General features: G+C 43.2%; 1 protein-coding gene across 1 annotated transcript in view; it reads right to left on the reverse strand.

Annotated features, from left to right (window-relative positions):
• Positions 1-13,614, reverse strand: part of LOC132830503 (ras-like protein family member 10B) — a 282,294-nt gene extending 268,680 nt beyond the window's left edge. Inside the window, exon 1 of the mRNA XM_060848266.1 lies at positions 13,399-13,614. Within this exon, the coding sequence (XP_060704249.1) occupies positions 13,399-13,614 (216 nt within the window). The remainder of the gene's footprint in view (positions 1-13,398) is intronic.
• Between the last annotated feature and the right edge of the window lie 1,849 nt (positions 13,615-15,463).

The following is a 15,463-nucleotide window of genomic DNA, read 5'->3' on the forward strand; positions in this document are numbered from 1 at the left end:
GAGCTCCTCCTGACTGACATTGCTCCAATCCCTGCAAGGAGTTATCATTTCATCTATTTTAACGTTTTCTAAATTTGTCATTTTTTCAAAGACAAACTTACATTAAATGCTAGAACGTGGAACAAAAATATTTAAAACTTGCTGCCTTGCTTTCACACCCACCAGTATAACTTCTGAAATCAGAAAAAAAGGACCCCCTTCCCTCACTGCGTTGATTTCCTACTCAAACTGAACTCTAAATTTCCCATTCTGTTCATGAAGCCATCAGTTAACATTGTGATCTGTGGCTCGGCTGTCTTTTCAGACAGTGTCTTCCAAATTGCAATAATTCACAGTTTAAAACAAATTCGCATCCTCTGCTGACTCTTTAAACAACTTCATATATCCTCCTGCCTGTGGATATAGTTCCTCCCTGCTTCTTTTATTCTTCATTCATTGCTCTTGAGAAGCTGCCTTCTTAAGTTGATCATATCACAAAGATACACCCACAGTTTCTTTTTCCTGAGCTTTTTCATATAACTGAATAGCTTGCTGAAGAATCATAGAGCATGGAAATAGACCCTTTGTTCCAACCAGTACACGCCACATATAATCCCAAACTGGACTAGTCCCATCTGACTGCTTCTGACCCATATATCCCTCCAAACTTTTCCTATTTGGGGGAATATTTATCCAAAAGTCATTTAAACATTGAAATTGGTTATTCTACAAACGAACTATTCTCTGTGTAAAAAAATGTCTTCTTTAAATCTCTCTCCTCTAACCTTAGTCTTGAAATGCCCCATCCAGGGAAAAGACAACTACCATTAACTCTATCTATAGCCCTTATTACTTTATAAACCTCTATAAGGTCACCTCTCCAGTGTAAGAGTCATAGCCTATCCAGCCTTTCTTTATAATTTAAACCCTCCATACCGGCAACATCCTGGTAAATTTCAACAATGTTTGTATGAGTCTGGGACCATATGTAGGCCAGACTTTGTAAAGAAGGCAAATTTTGTGACAATCTCATGTTATTAACAAGATTAGTATTTTGTTTTTGAGATTTGATTCATGAATTGGATTTGAATTATGAATTGGTAGGAATTGAACTCACACCGATGGCACACCAGACCCCAGTGCAGTCAGGGATGGTTTGCAATCAGGCACGTTTTGTCATTGAGTATGGTCGCACAATGTCTGATCTGTGATAGGTTGATCAGAGTTCCTGTACTGAGCAAGAGGGAAAGCTTAAACCCTGAAAAAAAAAGCAGAAACTACAAAAAATATAAAAGAATCTTTTTAAAAACTAGATCTGAGTAAACATTTCTATAAAATTAGTCAACCCTGCAGAGTATCATGTACTTCCATTACCTCCTGTGTAGCAAGGTGCTTTTAAAGCTAATTGCTTTCTTTATAGCTTCCCTTCCGGTAATGGCTATGGGTGACAAGCAGTCTGTTGCCAGCGCTATGTCAAAGGTCGCTGCCAAACTTCTGCCAGACGCAGGGGTCTGCCAATGCATCTTCAGAGCAGTCCATGGCATTACCTTTCCTCAGTTAAAGATTCGGAGCTTTTGGGTGATTCACCCTTCAGTTTGCATCTGACTATTGGAAGAGCTGCTGTCAGCTGTGATCACCTGATGCTGAGGTTAAGAGCTGACCAAGTCAGGAACTGGAAACATGAGGCTTGACTCTACCACCCTTGGCATAACCCATCACAACATTCATACATTCCGTCAACACACGTCAGTTGCAAACTCCTCTCGTCAATCCACAGCCTTGATGTTGCTTTCCCAGCATGCAGTCGGGGAAATAATGAGGACCTTACACTGAAAGATCAAACATGAAAATGACGCGCTGAGGAGCTCTGTGATTTGACAGCATTACTTGCAGCACTGAACAAAATACAGAGACTTCAATTTTAACAGTCACAATCCCTGTGGAAAAATGTGCTCTGAAAATATTCTTGGCCGAACTACAATGATTGATAGAAATTCAGCCATGCAGCATCTAGATATCCAGGTCTACATGAGGGAGCGGGAAATGTGTGGTTCCAGAGGTGAAAGGTTTAGAAGCCTATCACCTCCACACTAAACCATCCCCCCAGGACTGCATTAAGGGATACTGGCTCTGGGAAACATGACCTGAAAATGTGTTGCTGGAAAAGCACAGCAGGTCAGGCAGCATCCAAGGAACAGGAAATTCGACGTTTTGGGCATAAGCCCTTCTTCAGGAAAGAAGGGCTTATGCCCGAAACGTCGAAACTCCTATTCCTTGGATCTCCAGCATCTGCAGACCTCACTTTCTCCTCTGGGAAACATGGCCAGTATTGTCTCCATTTTCAGACACACAGTCTATTAGCCTTGCAAATAACACCCACCGTTGGAAAATAAAACCAGAGAGTTGAGCCAAAGTAACAAACCTGGTTATGGATCATTCATTTTCACTACCTTGATGAAAATGTCAGCTATCCAACAGTGTAAGGTATCGCTCTCAGTAATTGCTGCTGACAAGATGTTTTGTGAAACAAGTCAATGGGCTCTCAGGGGATTACTGTTATAATCCTTGCTGTAGAATTGCCCCAGCGCTTGCCAAGACTGGTGCTGCATCACCATTTATATGATCAACACGAAAATAGTTTATTTTACAGTCTTTATGATTGTGAGCAAAAGGCCAGTTAAAACCTGATTGTTTTATGAAGCTCAGCAGATGGAGTTGCTGACTCAGAGAATGGGTCACTGCTCCCAGGCTATCACCTAGTTTGACAAGCAACAGATTTTCAGATTCAGGACCCCCTTTAGATTTTCTCCATATGAGGCAGCGTCCAGTGACATGGCTGAAGCATTGTCCAGCCCCTGTAGATTCCTGGTTAGAGACAAAAAAAACTGCAGCTGCCTAAACAGAAAAACTGGAGCCTGGAAGAACACAGTGAGCATCAGGAGGTGGAGATGCCAACGTTTCCGGTGTAACCCTTCTTCAGGATTCTTGGTTCTGGATGCCGACAGACAAATGCAGTTGCTGTCCAGAACAGACATTTTATCACAGGGTGCAGGCTGTTATCAGAGTTATGCTTTTGTATCCGGTAATAGTTCTGAAGGGAATGACACTCATGTTACATTGGCTGCACCTAGTCTATTCATGTCACACACAGCCTTTGGTTGAAGATAGGTGTTCTATCCCAATGTTCAGAGGGAGAAGGTCTATCAGCGCAGTGGCTCAGTGCTTAGCTCTACTGCCTCAAAGCGCCAGAAACCCGGGTTCAATTTCAGCTTCAGGTGATCTTCTGTGTGGAGTTTGCACATTCTCCCTGTGTCTGTGTGGGTTTCCTAAAGGTATGCAGGCTCGGTGGTTTGGACATGCTAAATTGCCTATAGTGTTCAGGGATGTGTAGGTTAGGTGCATTTGTCAGGGGAAGTGTCGAATAATAGGTAGGGGAATGGGTCTGGGTGGGATACTCTTCAGAGGATCGTATGGACTTGTTGGGCCAAATGGCCTGTTTCCACACTGGACGGATCCTATGAGTACCAGCTCCCTTACGTCCTAGCAATTATTTCTGACCAAATATAGTTGCACTTCTTGCTGTGGTACAATACAGCTTCTTGTTATCTAATAACGGTACCTCCTTTGTAGATACTTACGGTGATATCTATCAGTAACCAATAGATACTTTCAGTGGTATCTATCACTCATCAATATATAAGCCCAAGAAAAAGAAAAGAAATGGGTTGGTGGCAGTGGACAACATTCTCCAGCAACAGATATTGGCAGAAATTAGCAATAGCACAAGGTACCAGCAGCAGTCATCTGGGAAAATATCATATCTACAACTCTATCACTTCATAAATTCTAGGAACATCAGCACAATCCAATAATTTTTAAATATAAGAAGATTGAATTTTTATATGACACAAAGCTGGGTGGACGGGTGAGCTGTGAGGAGGATGTGGAGAAGTTGCAGTGTAATGTGGATAAATGTGAGTTTATCCACTTTGGTAGTAAAAAAGGAAGGCAGATTATTATATGGATGGGTGTAAATTGAGAGAGGGGAATGTTCAATGAGACTTGGGTGTCTCTGTGCACCAGTCACTGAAAGTGAGCATGCTGGCAAGAAGGCAAACTACATGACAGCCTTCATAGCGAGAGATTTGAGTACAAGACCAAGGAGGTCTTGATGCAGTTATACAGGGCTCTTGTTGAGGCCACACTTGGAATGTAATGTGCAGTTGTGGCCTCCTTATCTGAGGAAGGATGTGCTTGCTACAGACAGAATGCAGCAAAATTCCTGGGATGGTAGTATTGATGTATGAGGAGAGATTGAGTTAGTTGGGATTGTATTCACAGGAGGTTAGAACCATGAGGGAAGATCTCGTAGAAACCTAGAAACCTCTAACAGGACTAGAGAGGTTAGAAGAAGGAAGGGTTTTCCTGATGCTCAGGGAGTCCAGAACCTGGGTCATAGTTTAAAGATTGTGGGTAAATCTTGTGATTGAGATGAGGAGAAATGCCTTCTGCCAGAGATGGTCAGCCTGTGGAAGTTACCACCACAGAAAGTAGTTGAGTTCAAGTTATTATGTGTTTTCAAGAAAGAGTTGATACACTCTCATGGCAAAAGAGATCAAAGGGAGGGGGGGGGGAGGGGGGGGATTAGGGTATTGAGCTTAGTGATCAGCCCTGATCAAACTGAATGGTTGAGCAGGCTTGAAGGGCTGAATGGCCTACTCCTGCTTCTATCTTCTGTTTCTAATATTGGCAGCAATCGCAGGTCTGGGACAGGAATTTGTGAGTTTGCACTGCATGCTGAGACTTTAAGGACATGATAGACATAGGGTCAGAGAGGTCTACAGCACAGAAAAAGGCCCTTCAGCCCATCGAGTCTGTGCCAGCCAAAAACAGCCACTGAAATATTCTGTGTCCCAGCACTTTGCCCATAGCCATGTATGCCTTGGCATCACAAATGTACCTCTTAAATGTTATGAGGGTTTCTATAAGCACAAAGAACAGTACACCACAGGAACAGGCCCTTCAGCCCTCCAACTCTGCACTGACACATGTTGCCCCTCTGTACTAAAACTGTCTTCACTTACAGGATCCTTTCTATTCATGTATTACAGGCTGTGAGGTCCAGATTCCCACTACCCTCTGTGCACCACCCTCAAAAGTGTTTTCCCTTGCATCTGAACTTTGCACTCCTTACCATAAATCTATGCCCTCGATCACTGATGCCTCTATCCAGGAGAAACATTTCTTCCTATCTACCCTGTCTATGTCCCTCAGAATTTTATCCATCTCAATCATGTCCTCCTCAGTCCCCTCTGCTCAAATGAAAACAACTTCTTATCATAATTAAACCTCTCCAGCCCAGACAACATCCTGGTAAATCTTCTCTGCACCCTCCCCAGTGCTTCCAAATGCCTCCTATAATGTGGATTCCAGAACAGCTATGGCCGAACCAACGTTTTATACAGCTCCAGCATAATCCCTGTACTCTTAAACTCAGTGCCTCAGCTAACTAAAGCAAATGTCCTTGTCCTGTCTTTTTACCACTGTCGCTACCTGTTCTACTATCTTAAAGGACATGTACACTGAGGTCTGCATAATCTTTGGTGGTTCCAGGGTCCGACCATTCCTCATGCATCCCTCGCCTTGTTTGTCCTGTCCAAGTGTATCACCTCATATTTATCTGGATTGAATTCCATTTGCATCTGACCAGCCTCTATATCCAGTTTGTTATTCTGGTAATGCAGCTTTGAATCAAACTTTAAACTGAAGAACTGTCTACCCTCTGAGCTGGATGTAAAAGAAAATCTCCAGAGGACTGTTTCATAGGAACACAGGGCAACTCAACCTGGGTCTCTGACAGACATTTTATTTTTCAAACCAGATCAGCAAAAATAAGTCATTATCCATTTATTGCTTATGGGAGCTCGCGAGTTGGCTGCCACTTCTCTCAGTTTTAACAACAGTGACCACACTTCAGCATGGTACTTAACTGGCTGTAAAATGCTTCAAGAGGGCCTGAGGGTATGAAAGATGCAGCGTAAAGGCAAATCTTTCTCTCTGTGAGTTAATAAGATCAGTGAGAGCTTTGTATTGTTAGAGAAGACAACTTGCAGTGTATTCAGAAGAGTAAAAATGGGGTGAAAATACATACTGTAATGAAATCATCAGGAAAACCTTACGCTTTAATAACAGAATTCAATGTCCATGGGTCACCTTATAACTTGCCAACACTGAATCTCTGACTGTTTATTCCCTCGTTGCTGTGAACATGCAGTATTTACTCTGTGTGTCGAGTTGCTGAGTAATATGACTGTCATCAAACTTGGGTCAGTAACCTTGCACAATAAACTGAAAGATTTAAATTCAGACTGCAAGATCTCAATTAGCCTGATTCAGAGAAATAGGCAGAAAAAAAGACTACTTTAAATCAACTTCTCCTATGGAACTGCAGATAAACTGATTGTGAAAAATACAGAGGACAGAAAAAAGGGCTCCACTGTAGTTTCGACTGTGGGTGCCATTGTGATACCAAAATGTCCATACATTTTCTGAGCGTTACCAATGCACCCATGTGTATACTCAATAACATTTTTCACACACTATCACCAACAGAGATAATACCTGACTCCCTTGAAGTGGAGCTTATGTGCTTTCTTGTACTGAGGAGTTGGCACATTCACCCCCTGACCAGGCTACAGCCCAGTCTCTGATGCCATTCACAGAGACACAATGAAAGAATGTGCAGTGCCAGTATTGAAGTTGGTGGCTGTGAGGATGAAATTGTGTAATGGCATTTCTTTGCTCCTGGTTTCTCATCTTTTTGGGCCTCTGTCTCTCGCACCAACTGTTAACCAGGTGCCTGTTCCTGGATATCAGAAAAGGGTAGGATTGGGTCAGGGAACGGGGAATACCAAGAGGTGCATGCTTACACCATCTTGCATCTTGTGGTCTGTAGGATAAGCAGGAGGTGGGATGTGAGAAGGACAATTCCACAGGAACGTGCTATCATTCGGCACAGCTTCAAACCCACTGCAGGCCACATTCCTGAAACTACAAAACTGCCTACTCTATGATCCATGATCCCTCCACCACCCCACCCACCAAGTGAAGTGCTGCCATTTCACATTATGGGCCTTACCCTGTAAGTGAGAGGGCACTGAGCCAGTGAGTATGGTGATGCCCCCTGTCACCGTTGAGTAGCTGGCACAGTGTGCCCGCTGCAAGATGTGAGTGTGAGGCCTGTAGTGGTGTTTAGTGTATGGGGAATGAGATGAGGCAATGAATTGTTGAATATGAGTCATGATTGGCAGAGGTTGGTGATAGGTGAGTGATGGCAGTATCGTGAATGGAGCAGCCTGTGTGTGTCTGTGAGTGTATGTGTGTGTGTGTGTGTGTGTGTGTGTGTGTATATGTGTGTGTATGTGTCTGTGTGAGTTTGTGTGTGTGTGTCTGTGTGTGTCTGTGTCTCTGTGTGTATATATGTCTGTGTATGTGTGTGTATGTGTGTCTGTGTGTGTCTCTGTGTGTATATATGTCTGTGTATGTGTGTGTATGTGTGTGTATGTGTCTGAGTGTGTGTATGTGTCTGTGTGTGCATGTGTCTGTGTGTGCATGTGTGTATGTGTGTCTGTGTGTGTATGTGTGTGTCTGTGTGTGTATGTGTCTGTGTATGTATGTGTGTGTGTGTCTGTGTATGTGTGCGTGTATGCTTCTGTGTTTGCGTATGTGTGTGCGTATGTGTCTGTGTGTGTGTACGTGTCTGTGTATGTGTCTGTGTGTATGTGTATGTGTGTGTATGTGTATGTGTGTGTATGTGTCTGTGTGTGCACGTGTGTATGTGTGTCTGTGTGTGTATGTGTGTGTCTGTGTGTGTATGTGTCTGTGTATGTATGTGTGTGTGTCTGTGTATGTGTGCGTGTATGTTTCTGTGTTTGCGTATGTGTGTGCGTGTGTGTCTGTGTGTGTGTATGTTTGTCTGTGTGTGTGTATTTGTGTGCATGTGTCTGTGTGTGTATGAGTCTGTGTGTATATGTCTGTGTGTATGTGTATGTATGTGTGTATGTGTCTGTGTGCGTGCACGTGTGTGTGCATGTGTCTGTGCGTGTATGTGTGTGTCTGTGTGTGTGAATGTGTGCGTGTATGTGTCTGTGTGTGTATGTTTGTCTGTGTGCGTGTATGTGTGTGTGTATGTGTCTGTGTCTGGGTGTATGTGTCTGTGTGCGTGTGTGTCTGTGTGTGTGTGTCTGAATCTGCGTGTGTGTATATGTGTGTATATGTCTGTGTGTGTGTCTATGTGTCTGTGTGTATGTGTGTGCGTGTATATGTGTTTGTGTGTGTGTGTATGTGTGTGCGTGTGTCTGAATCTGTCTGTGTGTGTGTCTGTGTGTGTGTGTCTGTGTGTGTGTCTGAATCTGTCTTTGTGTGTATGTGTGTGTGTCTGTCTGTGTGTGTGTGAGTCTGTGTGCGTGTGCGTGTGCGTGTGCATGTGTGTGTGTTTGTGTGTGTGTGACTGTGTGTATCTGTGTGTATGTGTGCATGTGTGTGTCTGTGTGTGTGTGTGTGTGTGTGTGTGTGTGTGTGTGTGTGTGTGTGTCTGAGTCTGTGTGTGTGTGTGTCTGTGTGCGTGTGTGTATGTGTGTGTGTCTGTGTGTGCGCGTGTGTGTGTGTGTCTGTGTGTCTGTGTGTGTCTGTGTCTGTGTGTGTGTGTGTGTGTGTATGTGTGTGTGTGTCTGTGTGTCTGTGTGTGTCTGTGTCTGTGTCTGTGTGTGTGACCAACAGCTAACCTGTAGGAATATGGCCCATGTGAATGTGTATTCAATAATCTTGACAACTCCATGAGGACAATGAATGTTTGTGGCACTGCATCTGGATCCTCAGTGGAAACTGCAGGCACTGTCCTCAGTGGTCATTTGCTGTCATTCCCTTGATAACTGTTAAATGGAAGTAAAGCCTATTCCGTGCTGAATGCCTGAGGGAAGTGGATATCCCTTCAGTTCCCTGCATCCACCCTCTTTTACTGAAGCAAGAACCTGAGGACAAACCCCCTCGACCATCGAGTCATTTCAACTCTTCCTTCACTTAGAAACCCTCACTGACCCAGTTTCAATCCCGACTGCATTTACAGGGTGCCTTCTGACTTGATGTTAGACAGGGGTTCCAGCTTTCAGTGAGGCTAGCTTTGTATGTCCCCCTGCCAACCCCTCCCCTACAGAGGCATGAAGCCACTGTGCACACTGAACCCTGAGCCGATTGTCACGATTGGCGACAACATTAGCACACTACCTGCATCCCCACAAACTGGTAAGAAGTGTTAATTGTGATGTTTATCTGATTACCAGCGAATTCTATCTTGTTCCCAAGCAGAATTCTGTTACAATGACTCTTGGAGGAAAATGAGGATGAAATAAAAGTGGTGGTTTGATCTTGTCCCCCACCTTTTTTTCCTTAATCTGAATCAATACACAGTCCTCGGTTTGTGAACACTATTCTCGGTCTGTACACAGTCCTCCACTTATCTGTAGATTTTCTGAGTCTGGTGCACACATTCTCAGGGTGTTATCATTATTTTGAGTTTCCAATAGTTATTCTGGTTCTATAGCTTGTACCCACTTTCCTATAGTCTCTCAGTCACAGACACTGATGTGCCACTTTCCAATGCTGACTGACAGGTAACAGCTGCATGCCCTTCTGGGCACTGGCCCTCAGTTGGGAAATAAGTCTTCCCCATCATTGCCTCCTGTCGCTTTTCCAGTCTGCTGGATTTGCAATATTCACTGAGATTCCAAAACTCTAGACAGGGAGCTTCAGAGATAATAGCAACTGTAAGCTTTCCCTTTGGAATTCAATGCTAATGAGAACAGGCCAGACTCCTGCAGATAAAAATTGCAAGTATTTTCTTTTCTAAAATCAAGGTTGGTGAGACGCAACTTCACACAGAAATATAACCAGTTCTGAACTCAAAATGTTAACTCTATGTTTCTCTCCACAGACACTGCCAAACCTGCACAATTCCTCCAACATTCCCTGTGTTTGTTTCAGATTTCCGACATCCACAGTATTTCCCTGATTAACTGATCAGCTGATTGTGAATTGATGGCTTGTTTGGTATCTCATTCTCACTAAACTATCCTTAGTTGAGAAGGAATATAAAATGGGCAGTGAATGTGTAATCAATGCTTTACCTAATTACATTCTGAACTATCTAGTGCCCAACTTCAGCTTTACAGATCAAAACATCAAGAAAATCCTTTAACAGCTCAGTCTCGCAGTCTGATGCAGTTTTAATGACTTGTGCCCACATTGTCTTCTATCCCATTGTACCCTGTAAGAACAGTGGGCCATCTCCATAACTTGTTGATCAACTATTGCCCTTTAACAGGTAAGCACTTGGCATTGTCCTCAAATTGCCATGTTCACATCATACAATAGTCTGTCAATGATATGTGCCCACTATTGAAAAAAAAATGCCAACATACTGTATATCCTTGATATGCCAATAGTAACCTATCCAGTCATTGCATTAATTTATTTTCAGAAAAACTAATTAACACAACCTTGCTTTGTCCTGTTATACAGGAGTTAATGATACTATAATGTTGCAGCTACACCCTCAAGCCATGCTCATGTGTAACAATACAGGGATCCCTAGCTGAAGCTTGGAGATAGTGTCCTACTGGATGTTAATTTAGATAATTAGGATAATTTCTGAAGCACATTTGCATCAGACCAATCAATTCCAGGTATCAAAGGACAGGACACTGTTGGAATAAACTTAAGGCAAAGGGCCCCAGATGAGTTAAAAAAAAACAGTGTGGCAGACAGTCAGAGTTCTGAAGCCAAAATTGGGCTAACGAAGGCACAAGACTGAGGCCTCTTCCTCTTCCTGATTGTCATGGATATTCAAGACCAGGAAGTGAGTCAGGAAATCCACAGACTACGATGCCTGCTGATAACATTGATCTACGTGGTAGGGATCATGAAGACTCCTTGTATTAGGGGCTCTGGGGAAAAACACTTGAAGATGGGATCTCAGGATCAGTAGGCCAAACACAGTAGCTTGAGTGAAGTGAAAAACTTCCAGTGCCTGGAATTCGTGGTGGCAGATTGTTTGGCAAATGGATTTGATTGGTCACAGCATTGCTACGGCGAGTACACTTGTTAGATGATGACTGACAATTAAGTACTAAACTTATACAGTATAAATGTTGTCTTCTCTTTAAATCAGCATTTCTTTCAGATTGACCAGATGAGTGCAAGACAAAAAACTTCAACAAAATATGTGTTTCTTCAGCAATAACTGGATAGTAACAAAATGCAAAAGATGAAATAGATATTTGGAGTAACGAGAAAGCAGAAAATCAAGAAACCTCTTTCAAAGACAGTGGCCAAGAATAGAGAGAATTGTGAAGGTTGTCTTGAGAGGAAAGAGAAAGAGAGGAAATGTAAGTGATGGTGATGGGACTTCCAAAAGAAAGGGTGACAGGGTGGTTCAGTGGTTAGCACTACTGCCTTACAGCGCCAGGGACGCAGGTTCGATTCCTCAGGTGACTGACTGTGTGGAGTTTGCACATTCTCCCCGTGTCTGCGTGGGTTTCCTCCCAGAGTCCAATAATGTGCAGGTTATGTAGAATAGCCATGGTTCCAGGAATGTGCAGGCTGTATGGTTTAGCTATGGGAAATGTAGGGTTGAGGGGGTGGGATGCTCCATGGAGGATCGGTGTGGCTAAATGGCCTGTGTCCACATTGTAGGGACTCTATGATTCTAAGGAGAAGAGCAGACAGAAAGTTGTGGTGGCGTTGGAAGTGGAGTAGGTGACGCATGAGAAGATGACAAAGAACAATCAAAATGTATTGTGGTAGTGCCATGTAAAATAAGCAAAGTCAAAGTAGAAGATGAAGATAATGGCTAAGGAACATTACGGGTTGAATAAGAGAAACTAGCTACAGCTTTCTCCCCGTGCCTGTGTGGGTTTCCTCCCACAATCCAAAGATGTGCAGGTCAGGTGAATTGGCCATGCTAAATTGCCCGTAGTGTTAGGTGTAGGGGAATGGGTCTGGGTGGGTTACTCTTCAGAGGGTCGGTGTGGATTTGTTGGGCCGAAGGGCCTGTTTCCATACTGTAGGGAATCTAATCTATAAAAATAAAACTTATCCTGTGGTTAAATTAAACACAGAATTTTGCTTCAAAAATATTAGGCCAGTAAAACCTGAGGAAGTCAAGCAATGCAAAGTCAATTTGCATAGAGAAAAATTAGAATTTGCATTCACATTCCCTGAATTATTAAACCACCTGGGGCTTAAGTGAGGAAATTTAGTGGATAAGCAATCCAGAGGTCTAACATTATAAATTCAAACCTTACTGCGACACCACTTGAGGTTAATTTAAAATATTAGGAAATATAAAGCTAATAAGTACAATTAAAAAGGTCTTATAAATACACAACTGTTTTCAATAATAGGATAGGGAAACCAGCCATTCTATGTAATCTGCAATCCAAATTGAGCGAACAAGCTCCTAAGTAAAATCAAGGCATCAGCTGCACAAGAGAAGGTAAACCACACTACCTCAGGGAGAATCGTAGAATTGAATCCCTACAGTTTGGAAACAGGCCCTTCGGCCCATAACGTACACACTGACCCTCCGAAGAGTAACCCACCCAGACGCATTCCCCAAACCCATTACTCTCCATTTCCCATGTGACTAACCTACACATCCCTGAATACTATGGGCAATTGTCATGGCCACTTCACCTGACCTGCACATCCTTTGTACTGTGGGATGAAACCGGACCACCCAGAGGAAACCTGCACAGACACGGGGAGAATGTGCAAACCCCACACAGACTGTTGCCCGAGGCTGGATTCAAACTTGGGTCCTTGATGCTGTGGAGCAGTAGTGCTAACCACTGAGCCACCGTGCCAGCTGTCTGCGGAGATAAGGGATGAGCAAAAAAAATGCAGCCTTGTCAAAAGCACCCACATCCTGAGAGTAAATTAAATTGCTCTGATGTTTGGGTTAATCTGCGAAGGCAAATGATAAAGGTATGGAGTATGCAGGTCATTACTGGGCTAGGGAATGAGGTGCAAACTTTTGATGATCCAAGTAACCTTTAATAAAAGAATTATAAAACTGGGTGACCAGGCAGAGAGGAATTAAGAGGGACAAAGCAGAACTGTAGGAAGTAATGTAAGGTATATAAAATTATTGAAAGGGAACAAAGGTGTAAAAAAGGCAGAGAAATCTGTCACTACAAGCTGAGCTGTTTTAGGTTATTAGTCAGGCAATTGATTTTACCACTTGTCAACAGAATTGACCATTAATTGAACCTACTTGCTACTAGCTTTGATAAGATAGCCTTCCATTCACCAAAAACATAGCCCCCGTGACCCGAGGGGAACCTTGGAGATCAAAACGATTACCTGGAGAGTGTTGACTGGGAAGGATGGAATGGGTGGGAAGTCCATTATCTGTAGGTCGTGCACATGCTCGTTCATGACCACAGCGGGCAAGTAGACACGACGTGCTTTTGTGGGCCGATAGTGGTCACTGTAATCGTTGTAGAGAAACTGGTGCACAATTGCTGATTTCCCAACCCCTTGCGCTCCAAGGATTGCTATTTTGAAAGTTGTCACCATGCCGTTGCAGGACATGTGGTGTAGATGGCCGGCGGGCGTGCATATTCCAGGGACTGACGGTCAGATCATTGCGAGAACCATGGTCACATAGCTCCAATCAGTCTGCTCTTGAACAAAGGAAAGAAGCCATTAGGACCCATCATTCAACACACACGCACACACAAATGCACACACACACACAGATACACACTCACAGATACACACTCACAAATACACATACACACAGATATACACACTTAGACACACACACCACACATATAGACACACACATTCAGACACATATGCACACATAGATACAAAAACACACAGACATACAGACTCATAAACACATACACAAATGCACACACACACAAATGCACACACGCACAGATACACACTCACAGATACACATACACACAGATATACACACTTAGACACACACACACACCACACATATAGACACACACATTAAGACACACACGTACACATGGATACACAAACACACAGACATACAGACTCATAAACACGTACACATATGTACATGCACATACACACTCAGACAATACATGTACACACTCAGGCATTCACACTTGCACACTCAGACACATATTTGTATACAAAATACACACAGATACGTACACATATATACTCAGGCACATACACTCAGATGTATACACACACATATGCACATACACTCAGACATGAATACACACACAAATGCAGATACATGTATAAACAGATATACACACTTAGACAGATACCCACCACACACATAGACACACATACATGCATAGATACATAAACACAGACATACACACTCATACACACATATAGACACACACACACACTCAGGGAATAAATATACACACTCAGACATATACACTTGTACACTCAGACACACATGTGTACACACATATACACACAGATGGAAACATATATACTCATGCACATATACTCAGACATGAACACACACACAGTGTTCTTACACCTGCTTTTCAAATAAAAGTTATTTGGGTCATCACTGAGTAGCTGAACATTAGTTGTCATTGAATTGGAATGATAAAAGGAAATAAAACTTGACACTATAAAAGGCCATTTAGCCTACCACGCCTGCGCCAGCTGACAAGAGGCTAACCAGTCTAATCCCACCTTGTAGCTCGAAACCGTTACTCTCAAATATACACACTGTACACATTTTTAAAAATGTTATGAGGGATTTTGTCTCTATCGTCTTTCAGGCAGCAAGTTCCAGATCTCAATCACTCTCTGGGTGAAAATATTCCCCCCTGAATCTCATCTAAATGTCCTACTCCCAGTCTGCATCTATGAGTGGAATTGACACTATCCTCTGCATCAGAGTCAGTCTAGATGGCTGTATTGTCTGCCTAGAGTTTCAATAGACAATAGACAATAGGTGCAGGAGTCGGCCATTCTGCCCTTCGAGCCTGCACCACAATTCATTATGATCATGGCTGATCATCCTCAATCAGTATCCTGTTCCTGCCTTATCCCCATAACCCCTGATTCCACTATCCTTGAGAGCTCTATCCAACTCTTTCTTAAACGAATCCAGAGACTGGGCCTCCACTGCCTTCTGGGGCAGAGCATTCCACACAGCCACCACTCTCTGGGTGAAGAGGTTTCTCCTCATCTCTGTCCTAAATGGCCTACCCCTTATTTTTTAGTTGTGTCCTCTGGTTCAGGACTCACCCATCAGCAGAAACATGTTTCCTGCCTCCAGAGAGTCCAATCCTTTAATAATCTTATACGTCTCAATCAGATCCCCTTTCAGTCTTCTAAACTCAAGGGTATGCAAGCCCAGTCGCTCCAATCTTTCAACATAAGATAGTCCCGCCATTCTAGGAATTGA

The sequence above is a fragment of the Hemiscyllium ocellatum genome, chromosome 31 (assembly GCF_020745735.1).
Source record: "Hemiscyllium ocellatum isolate sHemOce1 chromosome 31, sHemOce1.pat.X.cur, whole genome shotgun sequence".
Taxonomy (NCBI): Eukaryota; Metazoa; Chordata; class Chondrichthyes; order Orectolobiformes; family Hemiscylliidae; genus Hemiscyllium; species Hemiscyllium ocellatum.